General features: G+C 50.1%; 1 protein-coding gene across 2 annotated transcripts in view; it reads right to left on the bottom strand.

Annotated features, from left to right (window-relative positions):
• The window catches only part of FGF5 (fibroblast growth factor 5), a 43,347-nt gene extending 24,933 nt beyond the window's left edge, over positions 1 to 18,414 (bottom strand). Inside the window, exons 1-2 of one of the 2 annotated variants that reach the window (XM_060247459.1) lie at positions 17,816 to 18,414; positions 192 to 295 (exon numbers count right to left, since the gene is read on the bottom strand). In XM_060247459.1, the coding sequence (XP_060103442.1) occupies positions 192 to 295; positions 17,816 to 18,185 (474 nt within the window). In that variant the 5' untranslated portion in view covers positions 18,186 to 18,414. The remainder of the gene's footprint in view (positions 1 to 191; positions 296 to 17,815) is intronic. The other variant, XM_060247460.1, reaches the window with a different exon arrangement.
• Positions 18,415 to 18,758: the final 344 nt, after the last annotated feature.

The following is an 18,758-nucleotide window of genomic DNA, read 5'->3' on the forward strand; positions in this document are numbered from 1 at the left end:
AAGGTCAAGAGAAGGCACTTCACTCCTTCTCTTCTATACTTTCTGAAGTACACAGATATGCAGAATCGAATCTCACAGGAGGATTTACTCCTTTAATAGGCAGCAAAAGTTGCCGCAACATTACTTTTTGGCAATTCACAGACCCCGCTTAACATATTCTGGAAAGGCAGCGTTGACGTTCTTTTACTTACACTTGCGTGGAGTTTTCCTTTTTTTGACATCGCTAAAAATTTGTTGCTGAAAACTCCTCGTATTCCTACAATCCCCTGAGACACAGCAAATATTTCCAAAATACCTAGGACGACAGAAACCCCAAAATAAAACACAGTTTGTTTGTTTTTTCCCCACAGCACTGCAAAGAAAAAAAGAGAGAGAGAAAGAAATCTTATGCATTGTCTTTCCTGGAAAAAAAAATAATAATTCCCTAGCTTTGTCATTTTAAGCTTAACCAGTGATTTCATGGTTGATTGCTTCTTGCTGGCTTGCTTGGCTTATCTGAATATACATTTATTTATAGACGTCCTGAAGTTTTAAAGGACACAGCTGAAGTGAGACGGGAGGGGGGAGTTGACGACTGCTTACACTAGAGTTATCCAACTGCTCTCAACAGGAAAGCCTCAGCAGAGGGGTTGTGGGAGAAAGCAGTGTGGTCTAGCGGTGAAGGTTCAAATCCCCAGTCTGCCTTGGAAGCTTACTGGGTGACCTGGGGGCTATGGTTGCTGCTCTCCAGGTGGAACCCGGAGATCTCCCACTATCACAATTGGCAGGGCTTTTTTGTAGCAGGAACTCCTTTGCATATAAACCCACCCCTCCCTGATGTAGCCAATCCTCCTGGAGCTTACAGGAGGCCCTGTACTAAGAGCCCTGTAAGCTCTTGGAGGACTGGCTATCTCAGGAGTGTGTGGCCTAATATGCAAAGGAGATCCTGCTGCAAAATAAGGCCTGACAATTGGTTTCCAGATGACCAAGATCAGTTCCTCTGGAGAAAATGGCTGCTTTAGAGGGTGGACTCTGTGGCATTGCACCCTGCCGAGGTCCCTTCCTTTCCCAAATCCCACCCTCTCCAGGTTCTACCTCCCCCAAATCTCCAGGTATTTCCCAACCATGAGCTGGCAGCCTTACCTTGAGACAGTCATTCAGTTTCAGCCTAACCTACCTTATGAGGTTGTTGTTGTTATACAGACCAAATGGAAGAAGGGTGAACAATGATACAGATTTGTCTGGGTCCCCCTTAGGGACAAAATGAGATATCAACAGGGATCGTTTTGTAGAAAAAGAGATGGCAGAGCTCATTAGCATAACTCATTTGCATATGCCACATACCCCTGACTTCACCAGCAGGTGTATTAAATTAGATCAGCTCAGCGTCTTCCTTAAAGTGCTTCTTGAATTATAATTGTTACAATAAAATCTTACTCCCCTCATAGTTTTTAAATTACTTTCTCCTATGTGGCCACAGCGGTACGATGAAGATTTCCATCTGTCTGCTTTTTATGTTTTGGTTATTTTCTCATTTTTTGTGAGGGAAAATATGAGAAAGTTTGTCAAATCCTAGAGTTCAGCAAAGTTTTCACAGGGGAGTTGCACAATGGAGCCCAGCAGGGTGGCGGGGGGGGGGGCGGGTTTAAGAAAGAAATAGTACAATAGGTTCTAGAGCTCTGCTCCTGTGAGCTCCTGCCCAAATTGTGGCCTGGATATCAACATCTACATAAATAAAGGTTCCTCCAAAATAAGGAAAGGCAATCTGAACCAGGGTTACAATGATAGAGCTTGTGAGCTTTTCAGCCCTGGAAAATGCTTTCAAAGGCAGAACACGTTTCTGTGACCAGCAAAAAACCACAGATTGCTTCCAGAACATACAGTGCCCTGCCTAGGTAAAGCTTGGACTTGGGGCATCATTCAAACTGTTTCTGGCTCATCGTTCTTCATCAGTGGCTAAAAACGTTCAGTCTTTCCTTCTCTTCTCACACACACTACACAGCCCTGGTAGTTAGAGCATTGATTCGTGGCGGGGGGGGGGGGGGAGCCAGGATTTGAATGTCTACTTTGTGACAGTTTTAGCGGGTGACCTTTGAACCACTCACACTCTCTCTCCCTGAGTAATCTACCTCATGTGGTAAAATAAAATGGAGGAAGAGGAGACCATATTTGTCTTGAGCTACTTGAAGGAAAGATATAAACTGAACTGCTGGGCTCACTAGCCTCCAGGTGGTGCCCGGAGATCTCCCCAGAATTACAACTGACCAGATTATAGACGGAGATAAATTCCACTGGAGAAAATGGCTGCTTTGGAAGGTGGACTCTAGGGCACTGTACCCTGCTGAGGTCTCTGCCTTCCCCAGACTCCATCCACCCCAGGCTCCACCTCTCAAATTTCCTGGCATTTCCCAGCCTGGTGTTGGCAACCCTATCATAGCCCTCAGAGCAAAGCAGATGCTTCAGACTGCACTAGGGGCTGATTCACATCTTATACAATCTGCATTTTAAGAACATAAGAGAAGCCATGTTGGATCAGGCCCATCCAGTCCAACACTCCATCACACAGTGGCCCCAAAACCAGGTACCATTAGGAGGTTCACCAGTGGGGCCAGGACACTAGAAGCCCTCCCACTGTCCCCCCACCCACCCAAGTACCAAGAATACAGAGCATCGCTTGCCCCAAAGAGAGTTACATCTATACCTTGTGGTTTATATCTGGGGGGGGGGGGCGGGGAATGATGGACCTCTGCTCCATATGTTTGGGATCCCTGCTTTGATAACAGTCAGAGGCAAGCTGAAGGTTAGGGTTGCCAAGTCCAATTCAAGAAATATCTGGGGACTTTGGGGGTGGAGCCAGGAGCAAGGGTGTGACAAGCAGAATTGAACTCCAAGGGAGTTCTGGCCATCACATTGAAAGGGACCCCACACCTTTTAAAATGCCTTCCTTCCATAGGAAATAATGAAGGATAGCGTCACCTTCTTTTGGAGCTCATAGAATTGGACCCCCTGGCCCAATCGTTTTGAAACTCGGGGGGGGGGGGTATTTTGGAGAGAGGCACTGGCTGCTATGCTGAAATTTTGGTGCTTCTACCTCAAAAAAACAGCCCATACAGAGCCATAGATACCTGCGGATCAATTCTCTATTGTTTCCTATGGGAATAAGTCTCCATGGGGAATAACAGAGTTCCCAGAAACATTTCCCTCCCCTCCCCCCCCCCCCAATTTCTGATGACCCTGAAGTGCGGGAGGGCCTCCAAACCGGGGGATCCCTTGCCCCCACCTGGGGATTGGCAACCCTACGTAGGTTCTCCTCAGTTCCTCGGTGTGCAGGGTTCAACTTGGATCGAGATCGCAGCATGCATGGAGGAAAGGTTTCGGCCTTCCTCATGCTGTTCTCCTAACCTGGAACCCCACCACCTGCTGTTTTCCAGACCCAAAATGTTTGGAGTGGGGGGTGCTGTTTGGCCTATTAGGGAAAACCTGCATGAATCGTGGGATAATCTGGATTTCCCCAACAGGCCAAATTATGGCCCCTAGGATCAGAAATTCCAGTTGGAAAGAATGGCAGAGAGATGCTGAAACTGTTTTTTTCATTCCCAGTCCAAACTGGTCATTGCACACGTGGGAATGGTGGGGAACTTGCAACTCCCATCTGATTGTTCTGCAAGGTGGAGACCTTGATTCCTACTTGTGACGGGGTTGCCCAGCTCTGTGTTGGGAAATTGCTGGATATTTTGGGGTAGATTCTCTGACGGGCTCAACTCGAGAGCCCCTTGCATGCAAATTACTCTGCAAACTGGGAGGGATTCACGAGAAGCTGATAATGCAAACCATACAGGTTTGTCAAGAAACACAGTTACAGGGAGTCAATCACCCCCTCTATCCTTGCACCCCCACCCCCACCCCTATCAAGAGCCCATCGTTTGCAACCAATGGAAGCATGCAGAGAGCTCGGGAGACAGGAAGGAAGTTGATGCCTCGCTCCACCCACCAAAGCCGCTGCTTCCTGTCTGAGGAACGTGGCCAGCAGCCCTCCTCGAGTGAACTGCCAAACCAATCAGAGCTCAGTCTGGGAGAATAAACCATCTGTTCTTCCTGCCTCAGCCATGCCCTCACTTCCTAGACCTTCCCTTCCCTTGGAGGGAGCAAGCGCAGGAACCAACCATTGGGACACTTAGTCTAGGAAGCCTCAGGCTTATTGGCCTGGAAGCTGGGTGTCACTTCTTGAAGTCCTTGCCCAACTACACATTTCAGGGGGCTTTCAGAACTTTGGGGAGGGGGCTAACAGGCAGGGGATGGAAGGCACCGATGGGAGTTTGCTCACTACAGATGGGTCAATGACATGCTCAATGAATCAGTTGTGTTTGGGCTGAGTCTCCCTCAGAGACTTCAATTGCAATCAAAGAAGAGGGCCTTTTTTTTAAGCACTTCAAATGATTTGATAGCGAATGCCTCATAAGAGCACAAGAGAAGCCATGTTGGATCAGGCCAATGGCCCATCCAGTCAAACGCCCTCTGTCACACAGTGCCCAAAACCCGGGGACCATAAGGAGGTCCAACAGCAGGGCCAGAACTCCAGAAGCCCTCCCACTGTTGCCCTCCAGGAGCCAAAACTACAGAGCATCACTGCCCCAGACTGAATGTTCAATCTACACCAGGGCTGGTCAAACTTGCTTAACGTTAACAGCTACATAGAATAAATGTCAGGTGTTTGAGAACCACAAGACATGAATGTCAGATGCTTGAGAGCAGGCAGAAGGAAGGAAGGAAGATGGATAGAAGGGGGGAGAGAGGTGGAAAGAAAGCAACTTTAAATGCATTCTCTAAGCCACCAGCTGACTTGACTTGGAGAAGTGATTTAAAGAGAGAAATGCCTTCTCCAAGCCAGCTGATGGGGGCTTCAAGAGAAGAAGAAGAAGATATTGTATTTATATCCCACCCTCCACTCCAAAGAGTCTCAGAATGGCTCACAATCTCCTTTACCTTCCTCCCCCACAACAGCCACCCTGTGAGGTGGGTGGGGCTGAGAGGGCTCTCACAGCAGCTGCCCTTTCAAGGACAACCTCTGCCAGAGCTATGGCTGACCCAAGGCCATGCTAGCAGGTGCAAGTGGAGGAGTGGGGAATCAAACCCAGTTCTCCCAGATAAGAGTCCGCAAACTTAACCACTACACCAAACTGGCTCTCCAAAGAGCCACACAATATGTGTGAAAGAGCCACATGTGGCTCCCGAGTTGCTGTTTGGCCACCTCTGCTCCATGTGTTTATCCATCCTTTCTTGAAGCTGTCTATAAGAAGCTGCCTCTTCTGCCTTTCTCCTGCCTCCCTATCCTATTCTTTCAATACGCTTTTGAAGAGGCTGCATTTTTGCTCTTGCCTTTTGCTGTGCTGGCTCAGAGGGCTATCAGAACGAGAGGGGAAACAGACACACAGATTGACTTTGAAGGTGAAGAAAGGGAAGTTGCAATCCGCATAAAGAAGGCGCCCTTCTGAGACACAGAGAGAAAGAGAGAGAGGCAGAGAGAGAGAGGCAGGCAGGCACTTCTTCCACATACAGCCGTGCTACATTCCGGATCACCCCTGTAGTGCTTGGAAAATAGAGAAGGAACAATCTAAGAGCTCGTTGTTTGTGAGTTCACTGTGTGATGGAGGAAAGGCGGTATGAAAGAGCCAGATTGGCTGCAAATGGGCAAAGAGAACTATTACTAAGTGCAGGGAGCTCTGAAGCAAGCCTGTGTATTTAACTACTTGCTGCCTCCGCCCCGTATTTCCTGCCCATAAGAGAAGGAGGGAATGGAACTGGGTGACAGGTTCCCCCCCACACATACACACTGGTAGGGATGGGGGAGTCGGGTTGCCAGATCCAAGTTGGGGAATTCCTGGAGATCCGGGGATGGGAGAGGACAAGGACCTCAGTGGGGTACAATGCCATGGAGTCCACCCTCAAAAACATCCGTATTTTTTGCAAGGGAACTGATCTCTATAGTATGGAGATGAGTTGTAATTCCAGGGGATCCTCAAGTCTCTCCTGGAGGCTGCCACCCCTCAAATGGAAGAAGGTTGCTAACTTCCAGGTAGGGTAGGGTTGCCAAGCCTGACTCGAGAAATATCTGGGGACTTTGGGGGTGGAGCCAGGAGACCTTGGGGGTGGAGCCAGGAGTAAGGTTGTGACAAGCATAATTGAACTCCAGAAGATGTTCTGCCAATCATATTTAAAGGGACCGCGCTCCTTTTAAATGCCTTCCTTCCATAGGAAATAATGAAGGATAGGGGCACCTTCTGGGGGGGGGGTACATAGAATCGGACCCCCTGGTTCAATCTTTTTGAAACTTGGGGGCTATTTTGAGGAGAGGAAGCAGATGCTATGCTGAAATCTTGGTGCCTCTACCTAAAAAAACAGCCCAGATACCCACGGATCAATTCTCCATTATATTCTATGAGACTCGGTCTCTATAGGGAAAAATGGAGTGACCAGCAGACATTTCCTCCCCCACCCCGGCTTTCTGATGACCTTGAAGTGGAGGGAGGGCCTCCAAACCAGGGGATCCCCTGCCCCCACCTGGGGATTGGCAACCCTAAGTGACCTTAATCAAGACCAATAAAAAAGGCATCAAGCATGTGGCAATGAAACAAAACCAGACGAATGAATACAGAAGAGGGGAAATCCAATCTCACTTTTCACACTCCTCATTGGGGTGCAGGTTGAGGGGTAACAAAAGATGCCAGCGCTTTGGCCATGATCCTTTTGGCCAAACAGGTACAACAAACGCTAAGGGGGGCATTGCTCATTTTTTACAGCTAATTTTCAGGGTGTAAATATCTACAGATACTGCAAAAGAAATGTGCGGATAAATGAAGCAGTGATCTGATGCAGAACAGCTGGAGGCAGATGGATAACTCTGGCCTGGTGCTCGATGAGAGGAAAACAACGCGGTGGAATACAGAGGCTGTGGAAAGTGGGGTGAATAACAGTAAATTGCTGACACAATCAGTTGGTTTCAGCAGGAATAGCCCAGCAGCGGTGTGCTCGCTCCCATCCTTGCTGTGTAAATAAAAGGCTTGGTTAAGCAGCATTAACACCTGGGCAATTAGTATAAAGACGCTTCTGTAGTGGGTGGATGGTTCTCTCAGGGGTGGCCAACAGTAGCTCTCCAGATGTTTTTGCCTACAACTCCCATCAGCCCCAGCCATTGGCCATGCTGGTTGGGGCTGATGGGAGTTGTAGGCAAAAAAACATCTGGAGAGCTACCGTTGGCCACCCCTGCTCTAGCTTATGACATAAAACCCAATCAAGGCTTTTTTGTAACAGGAACTCCTTTGCATATTAGGTCACAGACCCCCCCCCCCCAATCCTCCAAGAGTTTAAGGGTTCTTACTACTAGGCTACTGTATGTTCCAGGAGGATTGGCTACAGCAGGGGTGTGTGGCCTAATATGCAAAGGAGATCCTGCTTACCAAAAAAGCCCTGGCCCCAATTATATGGGAATGATTCCTCTGCACACCTGGAGGGCCGGGGACCCCTGAAATTCATCTGCTCCAACCCTCTGTCCTAATATCCTTCAAATGCTAATCCCCACTTAATGGTGGTAATGGACAATGCCATCAAGTCCCAGTGACTCTGTAGGGTTTCCAATGCAAGAGATGAACATAGGTGGTTTGCCATTGCCTGCCTCTGCGTAGCAACCCTGGACTTCTTGGGTGGTCTCCCATCCAAAAAGTAACCAGTACTGGTCCTGCTTATCTTCTGATATCTGACGAGGTCAAGTTCAGTGGTAGAGCATCTGCTTGGTAAGCAGAAGGTCCCAGGTTCAGTCCCCGGCATCTCCAACTAAAAAGGGTCCAGGCAAGTAGGCATGAAAAACCTCAGCTTGAGACCCTGGAGAGCCGCTGCCAGTATGTGTAGACAATACTGACTTTGATGGACCGAGGGTCTGATTCAGTATAAGGCAGCTTCATATGTTCATATGTACTCAGAGCCCTCCAGGTCAGGGCGCCTTGTTGACACCACAAATTAAGACCGTCTTTGTGAAACGTATATTTGTTACATGCAATTTTTGTAATCTGACTGACCCTTGTTATATCAGGTCAGGACCAAAGGTGGGATACCAAAGAACAAGCGCAGTAGGGCAACTTAGGAGAACAGTCTAGGAACTTCACAGCAAGCAGTGCCGCAGGATTGGTTCTCTGGTGTCACCTGACAATCAGGAGTATCCTGGGTCTTCTGGCTTGACTGTCCTGCCTTTCGCTCCTCTGGCCCTTGAACACATGAAGCTGCCGCAGACCCTTGGTCCATCAAGGTCACCAGTATTCTCTACACAGGCTGGTAGCAGCTCTCAAGGCAGGGCTTTCATAAGAACATAAGAGAAGCCATGTTGGATCAGACCAATGGCCCATCCAGTCCAACACTCTGTGTCACACAGTGGCCAAAAAAACCAGGCACCATCAGGAGGTCCACCAGTGGGGCCAGGACACTAGGTCCTCACCCTGTTGCTCCTTCCAAGCACCAAGAATAAAGAGCATCACTGCCCCAGACAGAGAGTTCCATCAATATGCTGTAGCTAATAGCCACTGATGGACCTCTACTCCATATGTTTATTCAATCCCCTCTTGAAGCTGGCTATGCTGGCAGCCATCACCACCTCCTGTGTTAATCACCCTTTGGGTGAAGAAGTACTTCCTTTAATCTGTTCTAACCTGACTGCTCAGCAATTTCATTGAATGTCCATGAGTTCTCGCATTGTGAGAAAGGGAGAAAAGTACTTCTTTCTCCACCTTCTCTATCCCATGCATAATCTTGTAAACCTCTGTCATGTCACCCCGCAGTCGACGTTTCTCCAAGCTAAAGAGCCCCAAGTGCTTTAACGCTTCATAGGGAAAGCGTTCCAACGCTTTAATCATTCTAGTCGCCCTTTCACATCTATTAATTGATCTCTTTCGCTGGAGATGCCGAGCCTGGGACCTTCTGCATGCCAAGCAGATGCTCTACCATTGAGCCATGGCCTGTCTTTAGATCTGGTGTTCAACTAACTGGAGAACCACTGGCTGATACACAAAGACTTTCAGGGTAGGGTGCCAGCTTTGCGTTGGGGAATACCTGGAGATTTGGGGGTGGAGCCTGGGAAGGGTGAGGTCTGGGGAGGACAGGGACCTCAGGAGGGTAGAATGCCAACAATACATCCTTCAAAGCAGCCATTTTTCACCAGGAGAACTGAGCTTCGTCATCTGGAGATCAATTGTAATAGTGGGAGATTTCCAGGTGCCGTTTGGAGGTTGGCCAGCACTGCTTCAGGATACGTCTCACGATACTGACAATTACCCACTTAAACTATCAGAGATGCCACCCCTGAAGCATTTCTTGAGGAGATCACACGGAGAAGGGAGTGGGACTAGTTCCCAAAATGTCTGTATTCAGTGCAGTAACCATGGGGGATGTAGGGGTCTTGCTCCTTAATTTTTCTCCCCCAAAGAAAGAAGAACATTCAAGTGATTTTGTCTGTGTCCCTTACAGAAATATAAGAACTGTGAAGAAACTAAGTTTGAGTCCAGTGACACCTTTAAGACCAACAAAGTTTAATTCTGGGTACAAGTTTTATGTGCATGCACACTTCTTCAGATGGATGTGAAAGATTATAAGGAGCAGAGGTCCATCAGGGGCTATTTTCCACAGTGTATTGTTGGAACTCTCTGTTTGGTGCTTGGGGGACACAGTGGGAGGGCTTCTAGTGTCCTGGCCCCACTGATGGACCTCCTGATGGCACTTGGGTTTTTTGGCCACTGTGTGACACAGAGCGTTGGACTGGATGGGCCATTGGCCTGATCCAACATGGCTTCTCTTATGTTCTTATTACACCCAGGATTAAACTTTGTTGGTCTTAAAGGTGCCATTGGACTCAAACTTGGTTCTATTGCTTCAGACCAGCATGGCTACCCGCCTGAATCCAGGTAGAAAGCAGGGCTTTTTTGTGGAAAATGCCCAGCAGGAACTCCTTTGCATTTTAGGCCAAGTCTGCCAGAACTGCATTCCTGCTAAAAAAAAAAAAACAAACCCCGGTAGAAAGTATTCTGCTCAATGGATAGACTTGCATGGGTCAAGAATTTTGATGGCTTTCCCGGACTCCTGTACAAAGATCTGGGGTCCCTCAGCCCCTAGAAGTGTGAATGGGTTTAGCAAAGCTAGGGAAAATGCATTCTCATCAGCCACAGCTATTGCTCAGCACATTTCTTTCTTCTTCCAAGGAGCACAGCTTGGTGTGCCCATTTCTCCCCTCTTCTGTTTTATCCTCACCCCAGTCCTTGAAATTATCCAGTGAGAAAGAATTACTGTCCCATAGTCACCCCAGTGACTTTACATACATCAATCAAGATTCTGATGAGTTCAGGGCTTACATCTCATATGGCCTTGCACAATAGACTTGCTTCCGTCCCTTTTACCACCACCCTGCTTTTTCTTTTCTTTCCTAAGTTCCACAGATCAGACCACCCGAGTCAGGGCACTTGGAAGCTAAGCAGGGGGAATTCTTGAACGGGAGACCACCAAGAAAGACCGGGGTTGCCATGCAGAGGAAGGCAAGGGGAAACCACCTCTGCTCACCTCTTGCCTGGAAAGCCTCATGAAGTGGGACTTCATGAGGTCACCAAACCATGAGTTGATCATGACTTGGGTCACTTTTGTCTGATGCCTTCTAGTTGCAATTAGGATTGCCAGGTGGGGGAGGGGGGAAGGGGAGGGTTGCTTCGGAGTGCCCTAACTTGGATGGCCCAGGCTAGCCTGATCTGTGGAATTTGGTTGGGAAACTGCTGGAGATTTGGGGATGGAGCCTGGGGAAGGCAGGAGGGACCTTAGTGAGGTAGAAGAAGAGGAAGAGAAGAAGAGCAGATTTATACCCCACCCTTCTCTCTGAATTAGAGACTCAGAGCAGCTTACAATCTCTTTATCCTTCCTCCCCCACAACAGACACCCTGTGAGGTGGGTGGGGCTGAGAGGACTCTCACAGCAGCTGCCCTTTCAAGGACAACCTCCTCGATAGCTATGGGCAACCCAAGGCCATTCCAGCAGCTGCAAGTGGAGGAGTGGGGAATCAAACCCGGTTCTCCCAGATAAGAGTCCACACACTTAACCACTACACCAAACTGGCTCTCAGGTACAATCAGGGCCGATGCTAGGGTTTTTGGTGCATAGGTGAACTGCCCACTAGTGCGCCCCCCCCTCTCGATATTTAAAAAACAGAATTGTAGGAGAAAGGAAGAAACTTGAAACTATTTACATTTTTAATTTACAGGGTTGTTGTTGGTTTTTTTTTTTTTAAAAAAAGTGAGATTAAGCAATACAAATTGTGAGAATACTACTTGATCCTTTTAGCTAGAGGTGCCAGTGACAAGACCTTGTGCACGCGAGAAAAATGCTCTACCACTGAGCTGTGGCTCCTACCCCCAGGGCTCTGTTAAATTAGAGTAGGGAGGATGAATGGCAGCAGACAACCAAACGGAGCCAGTTTTTAGAAACTGTCATTGACTTTTCTTCAGCTTTTAAAAGTGGTGAATTTATCCCAGCTGGGCTCCGAGGAGCACACTGCGCAGGCGCCATCCGCTGTTGCATTTCCCGGGTCTGTAACAGACCTGGGAATGCAAAACGGGCCAGGCAGCATCTGTGCTCCATGAAGCCTGCTTTCCGTTGGGGAAGGCAGGCTCCAAGGAGCACACACGCTGTGCGTAGGGAGAGGGGGCACCTGGTGGTGCCCCCTATGCCAGGTGGTGCCCTAGGCAGCTACCTACTTGGCCTACTCCCACGCACTGGCCATGGGTACAATGCCAGAGAGTCCACCCTCCAAAGCATCCGTTTTCTCCAGAGGAACTGATCTGGTGATGCGAAGTAATTCCAGGGGATCCCCAGGTCCCTCCTGGAGGCTGGCATCCCTACTTGCATTTATTTTATTTTATTAGATTTGTATCCTGCCCTCCCCTTACAGGCTCAGGGCGGCTAGCAATGCTTTGAAACCAAAGATTCAGCATAAAAACAAGACACTATAATAAAACAGCAATATACCAACTTACAGAACTATAGGCTAGTCATCCAAGATTCATTTATCATCGCTACCGTTGTTACATTGATCACTAGTTCAGAATACCTTTACAGTGCCGTCTCTTTTTCTTCAGATTTCCAGATCCAAATCCAGGCCTGAAATGGACAGGTCCATGTGACTTCGGGGTCAATCCAAAGGAGATTCTGGGAGATCCAGAGTCAAACCTTTCCTGCATTTTAAAAAGGGCCCTAGAAGCCATGGGGTTGTGCTGGTTCATACCGAGAATCAGCCACGTAGTGCTTCAAGTAACCGGCCGGCCAACAGGCCTGGAGAAAGAAGTTCCTGTCCCTTTTGTAAAGGCTTAATGGGGAAAGTTATTCACCTCCATGCCAAAAAAGGCCACGCTGCAATGCACCCTATGCACAGATGGCATAAGATTGCTAGGTGATTGCCTAGGGCGCCGGCATTTTGGGTGCACCAAATTGGGTTCCCCCGCATGGTTATCAGTGGGGGGGCACATGAAGTTAGCCCTTCCTAGGGTGCCGGATAGTCTAGGGCTGGCCCTGCTTGGCTCTCATGGCCCTTCCTTACATGCCCAGGGTATACCGATTACCACGTCAGGATCAGGAGAGAATTTTTCTCCAGGCCAGGTTGGCCCAGAGATCCTGGAAGGTTTTGGTGGTGGGGGGGTTGCCTTTCTCTGGGCATAGAGCAGGGGTACTGGGGGAGTGCAGGGGAAGGAACAGAGGTCATTTTGTAGAAAAATAGGTGGTGGAGCTCATCCAGGGATTGTTATGCAGCTGCAATACTATTCAATGGACAAGGAGGTGGAACTCTCAGAAGGAGGAGGTGGAACTCTCAGAAAGGTTCAGGAGGTGTGCTCCTGTGAGCTCCCGCTGAATCTGAGGCCTGGGAAGGAGTGATGAATTTCCTGCTTTGTGCAGGGGCTTGGACTAGATGACCCTTGGGATCCCTTCCTGGTCTACGTTTCTATTCTTGTTATGCTGTCAAAATTCATCTTCACCATCCATGAATGTTCTTAGGATAAAAATTCCAGAAGGGTAGCTGTGTTCATCTGTCTCTGCTTAGAAAGAAATGGGATTCCTGCGGTGTCTTCCAGATTTACGCTGGAATAAATGCTTGTGGATCATTAAGGTGCCATGAGACCTCTGTTTTTGTAGGAAAAGAGGAAGTCAGCCTCCTGACTGAAAGCAGCTACTGCAAGGGCTTAAGTGCCTTGTGATTTGCATTTGCAAAACAAGATCCGGTAGGCATGTGGGGCAAAGGCATTCCCGACACCGTGCCTGGGCTATGCCGCTTCAGGCCGCAGTTTGGGGGGCTTTGCCTGACAGAATGCTGATTCCTGAAACTTGAGATCTGCAGGAGAGGCCCAGCAAAGAGCGCAGAGACATTCGGAGGCCAAACTGCCCTCTGCAAGGAGCAGACGCTGCTTTGTGCATAGGTGGACAGTGCCCGCAAGTCACAGCTGACTTATGGCAACCTCTGGGGTGGGGTGGGGGGTTCAAGGCTAGAGAGGAACGGAGGTGGTTTGCCATTGCCTGCCTCTGCATAGCAACCGTGGACTTCCTGGGTGGTCTCCCATCCAAATACTCACCAGGGCTGACCCTAAAGCTGCCAGGTCTGCCTTGGCCACAGACAGGGGATTGGGAGTGGGGATAAGGTTGGGAAGTTCCTGGAGATTTGGGGATGGGGACTGGGGAGGACAGGGACCTCAGTGGGGTACAAGGCCAGAGAGCAGGGGTGGCCGAACTGCAGCTTGGGAGCCGCATATGGCTCTTGAAGCCCCCGATGCCCTGTTGGCTGACTTGGAGAAGGCATTTCTGTCTCTAAATCACTTTGCCAAGCCAGCCAGCAGCTTGGAGGATGCATTGAAAGTTGCTTTCTTTCTACCTCCCTCCCTCCTGCATCTATCTTCCTTCCTTCCTTCCTCCCTCCCTCCCCTGACGTTCATGTCTTGCAGCTCTCAAACATCTGATGTTTATTCTATGTGGCTCTTACGTTAAGGTAGTTTAGCCACCCCTACCATAGAGTCCACCCTCCAAAATAGCCATTTTTGGCAGGGGAACTCATCTCTGTAGTCTGGAGGTGAGCTGTAATGCCAGGAGATCTCCAGGTCCCACCTGGAGGATGGCATCTCTAGGTGACCCTGCTTAGCTTCCAAGATCCAATGAGATCAGGCTAACCCAGGTTATTCAGGGCAGGGCAGGCAGGAGCTGCTTTGGAATAGCAGGATTCAGTCTCCTGGGCCCTATTCCTTCATATCCTGATCAGGATCAGCCTTGCCACCAGGCAAACTAGGCAGTTGCCTAGGGCGCTGGCCTACTGGGGCTGACGAATTGGGCACCCCCATGTAACTCGGTGATGTTATCAGTGGGAGGGGGGTGCCAGAAATTAACCTTGTCTAGGGTGCCCTGACGCTGATGCTGCCTTCCGTTTCAGATGGCTTGTGAGAACTGAGACTGTGATTAACGGGACCCTGCGCACTCCACTGTGGCTGTTCTGGGTCCAGTGGGTTGGGTTTCTTTCTTTCTTTCTTTCTTCTTTACCTCTCATGATGCTTTGACTCTTTTTAGTATATTTACTATTGTACTCTTAGCTTTGACGGTTTTAGATGAAAAATAAGAAAGGTAAATTGCTGCTTTGAACAGGATGCGAAATATTACAGATAAATAAATAGAACACATGCCCACAAACTTGCGGCACCTAGATGGAGAGTGTGGTATAGTGGTTTGGGTTGGGCTAGTGTCTGAGAACACCTGTGGGATCCGTTACCTTTCCGCAGGGCTTGCAAGGCAGATGTTCCACCAGGCATTTGGCTGAGGCCAGCGAGGGTCTGGCACCTTCCTCCTTATCCCTCCATATCCCCCACAGGGCTTTTTTTGTAGCAGGAACTCCTTTGCATATGAGGCCACACCCCCTGATGCAGCCAGTCCTCCAAGAGCTTGTAGCAGGAACTCCTTTGCATATGAGGCCACACCCCCTGATGCAGCCAGTCCTCCAAGAGCTTACAGCAGGACCTGTACTAAGAGCCCCGTAAGCTCTTGGAGGGTTGGCTATATGATATCAGGATGTGGCCTAATATGCAAAGGAGTTCCTGCTACAAAAAAAGCCCTGCAATTACCCTGGGGTGGGTAGGCAGTAAAAAAAAATCATCCATCATCTGGATTTCATATAGATCTATTGTTGATGTTTTTAGTATTTGAATGCTGTTTTAATCCTTTCATTTGTTGTATACGTTCCTAATGTAAGCTGCCCCAAGCCCTATTCTTAGGGAAGGGCGCCCAACAAATCAAATCTAATTAATTAATTAATCCCCCATGTAGTTACTGGGAAACTTCGGGGCAGTCGCTTTTTGTTTTTTTGTAGCATAATCTACCTTGTTATTGTGAGAGCAAAACAGAAGAGGGGAAAGCCAAGGGAGCTGTTCAAAGTGTCTTACAAGAAGCAGCACGGTTGCCAACTCCAGGCTGGGAAATTCCTGGGGATGCTCCAAAGCAGCAAATTTTCTCCAAGGAACCTGATCTCAGGAGATCAGTTGTCCTTCCAGGAGATCTCCAGACCCCCCTCCCTCCCCCCAAAAAAGGATGGCAACCGTAAGTGAGCAGGATAAAAATGTAGAAAACTGAGGAAGTGCTGGATTGACTGCATGCTGCATGCGACGTGTAAAACTTTTTTTAAAGCAGGAAAATATTCAAACAAGTGAATCCACCCATGCAGTGGAGTGGCATGGTTTGGACACAGATTGACCACCTTTGACCTGAGAAAACTGCTCTAGATTTCAAAACTGGAGTGAAACGTCCAGGACAACTGGAATTCAGAAAAATCCCAGTTTTGAGGAAATAATGTTTAAAAGATGACAATGTGCCAAATTCGGTAGTTTTAAGTTTTCTGGGGATATAAAGGGGGGGGGGAGGGGGAATAACTTGAACTGGGACAATAAAAGTTCCAGGCGGTGAAATAATCTTAAAATTTGCTTGAGAACCCATCTCGCTCCCTTGTGTTTTCTTCTTCTTCTTCTTCTTCTTCTTCTTCTTCTTCTTCTTCTTCTTCTTCTTCTTCTTCTTCTTCTTCTTCTTCTTCTTCTTCTTCTTCTTCTTCTTCTTCTTCTTCTTCTTCTTCTTCTTCTTCATTATTATTGTTGTTGTTGTTGTTATTGCTATTATTATTGGTTTCCTTCTCATTTTTGCCAGCTACACACTAGGATCACTTTCTACACCTCGCAGAATCAAAGTGTGTAGCGGGGGGAAAGCTTTTCTCGGCTTGTACCACTTCATTTAGCAGGGGTGAGCGTCATGTTTCGTTGCTTTCCCCAGGACAAAAAGAACACCTTGCACCTAGACAAATAATATCCAAGGGAGAAGAGGCGCCAGCAGGTTTCCTCCTGACACGGAAGTTCTAAATGTACGGAGTGGTTTCCAGGCCGGGAAAACACATCCGAGCATGTGACACCCCCCCCCCCCTTTCCCTTCGTGCAGCACACTTTGGTGCGGACCGGGAAAAGCTGGAACTCCGTATGTTGCCCGGGCGCCCCGTCTGCTGCTCCTTAACCGCTTGCACTTTTCACCATTGCGCACTCGCTTCATTTGCATTTGGAACGTTCGGACAGCTTCTGGCGGACCTAATTGGCTGGGCATTGCCTGAAATGTTGCCACAGTGCCCGTCGGTTTCACTTTTTAAAGCACAGGCGTGAGGCTTTTTTGCCCTGACCTCGATGACCCCGGCTGCTCCCATCTCGGAAGCTAAGCAGGAGTCGGCCCCGGTTAGTACCGAGATGGGAGACCGCCCGGGAAGTCCAAGGTGGCTACGCCAAAAGCAGGCGGCGGCAAGCCACCTCTGGAACGGCTCTTGCCTTGAACACCCTCCCAGCTCGCTATAACTCGGCGGCGACTTCATTGCACTTTCCACCACCACTGTGGATTTCTAGGCGCTTGCATTGAAGAGCTCTTCCCCGGGAATAAGCGCCACCGAATAAGAGAGGGCTTACTTTCGACTGGCCTGTTTGGGGTTTGCACAGTTCATGAGAGACACGAGCGGGGCAGTGTGAGGTGAAGGGAAGCAGCTGGGGCTGCACTGGAGAAGCCCCCCCCCCCGGTGTCTGGAAAGCGAAACCCGTTCTTCTCTAGCCCAGTTCAATGGGCACACAACGCTACAGGCTTCCTTCCCTTTATTGTGGCCTTGGGCCGTTCCACCTGTGTCGCGCGACCCCAGCTGCCAGATTTTCCACTCCAGGGTGTTCATATAAGAAAGAGGGCATCTGATAAGCAAAACGGGGGGGGGAGGGGGGCGTTTCTTAGGTTCCTTAACTCGGACCCTCAGCTCAAAACTGAAGCCAAAACGGGGGGAGGGGGGGGAAGGTTCGTCCATCTGTGAGCGCGATCCACAGCCCGTTGAAGCAGGTGGCGACATGTCCACCGAGGGAGCGCGCTCTTAGTCTAGGAGGCAAGCGCTCCCTCCTCGCTAGCGAGTTGACTCTCCTTTATAGCGAAGGGATGAGTTTCTAGCTCGCCAGGCCTGAGGGATCGGGACCGGCGGTAGCCCCATGGCCAAATAAATACATAATACACTTTGGAAAAACAGGCCCACGATGGATCAAAAGCAATGCTTTCCCTGCAACCCCCCCCAACCCCCCCCCCCCCCAACCCTCCAAATCAGGAAGCAAAACACCTGCTAAAACGCAGCGAGAGGCCAAGCGATTGCGTGGAATAACATTCCGCCCCCCCCTCCCCGCAGCGGATCACAGACGTCTCCCCCTCCGGGCCGGTGGAAAGTGCGGGAGAAGAGGCCGGTGTGACTCACTCAAGAGGCTGGCTTGGTGGGAGCCGTTGACTTTCCCATCGGGGTGGATCTGGAGATGGAAGCCGATGCCCACCCGGCAGTAGAGGCTGCCGGTTCTGCGCCCGGAGGGGCTCCACTGGAAACTGCTCCTCTCCGAGCCGCTCCCTTGAACTCCCCAAGAGGGCGAGAAATAAGAGGAAGGCGCGGCGGAGGAAGAGGAAGCGCCGCTGCTCCGATTCCCCGAGCTGCTGCTGCCGCCGCTGCTGTTTTTGGCACCGAGCGCCGCGCCTGGGAATTGCGCGCTGGGGGGCCGCCGCGTCTGCGGGTGTGCCCAAGCGAAGAGGATCAGGTGGCTGAGGCAGAAGAGGCAGAGGAGGGAGGACAAGCTCATTCTTCCAGCCGGGGGGAAGCGCGGGGCATTTTGCAGAGGCGGCGGCGGCTGCTGCGCCTTGGGGGCGGCTGCCGGGCGTCCGCTCGGCCGGCCTGGGGAGGCATCGTCGGCCCGCCGGAGGGAGAGCGCGCTCCGAGAGCGCAGCGCTGGCACGGAGATATTTATAACCCGGGTGATCTCACAGCGACTCTCTCGACATGCCTGGAGTCTAAAGGAGGCTCACTTCGCCAGCCCTGGGGAGGCTGCGGAGGGGAGGAGGAGGAGAAGGGCGAAGAGGCGAGAGGGTCACCCCTGGCCAGCGGAGGGGGGAGGGGGAGAAAAGCGGCCGGGGGCACCCAGCAGCGCTTTTACGCACCGGCAGGCTGATGCCGCTCCTCCCCCCCACCCCCCCAAAGCCCGGACGCGCGAGCTGCGAATAATTCATAAAGCCAGACGGACAAGTGGGGGCTTGCGGGGGAGGGGAAAGGGGGGGGGGCGCTCTCGTGGGTTTTTTGGGGGGATGTTATCCCCCCCCCCCTTCCTTCAGTGACTGGAAGCGACTAAGAACTCGGAGTGGGAGGAGGAGCCCAGGGC

The sequence above is a fragment of the Heteronotia binoei genome, chromosome 9 (assembly GCF_032191835.1).
Source record: "Heteronotia binoei isolate CCM8104 ecotype False Entrance Well chromosome 9, APGP_CSIRO_Hbin_v1, whole genome shotgun sequence".
NCBI lineage: Eukaryota > Metazoa > Chordata > Lepidosauria > Squamata > Gekkonidae > Heteronotia > Heteronotia binoei.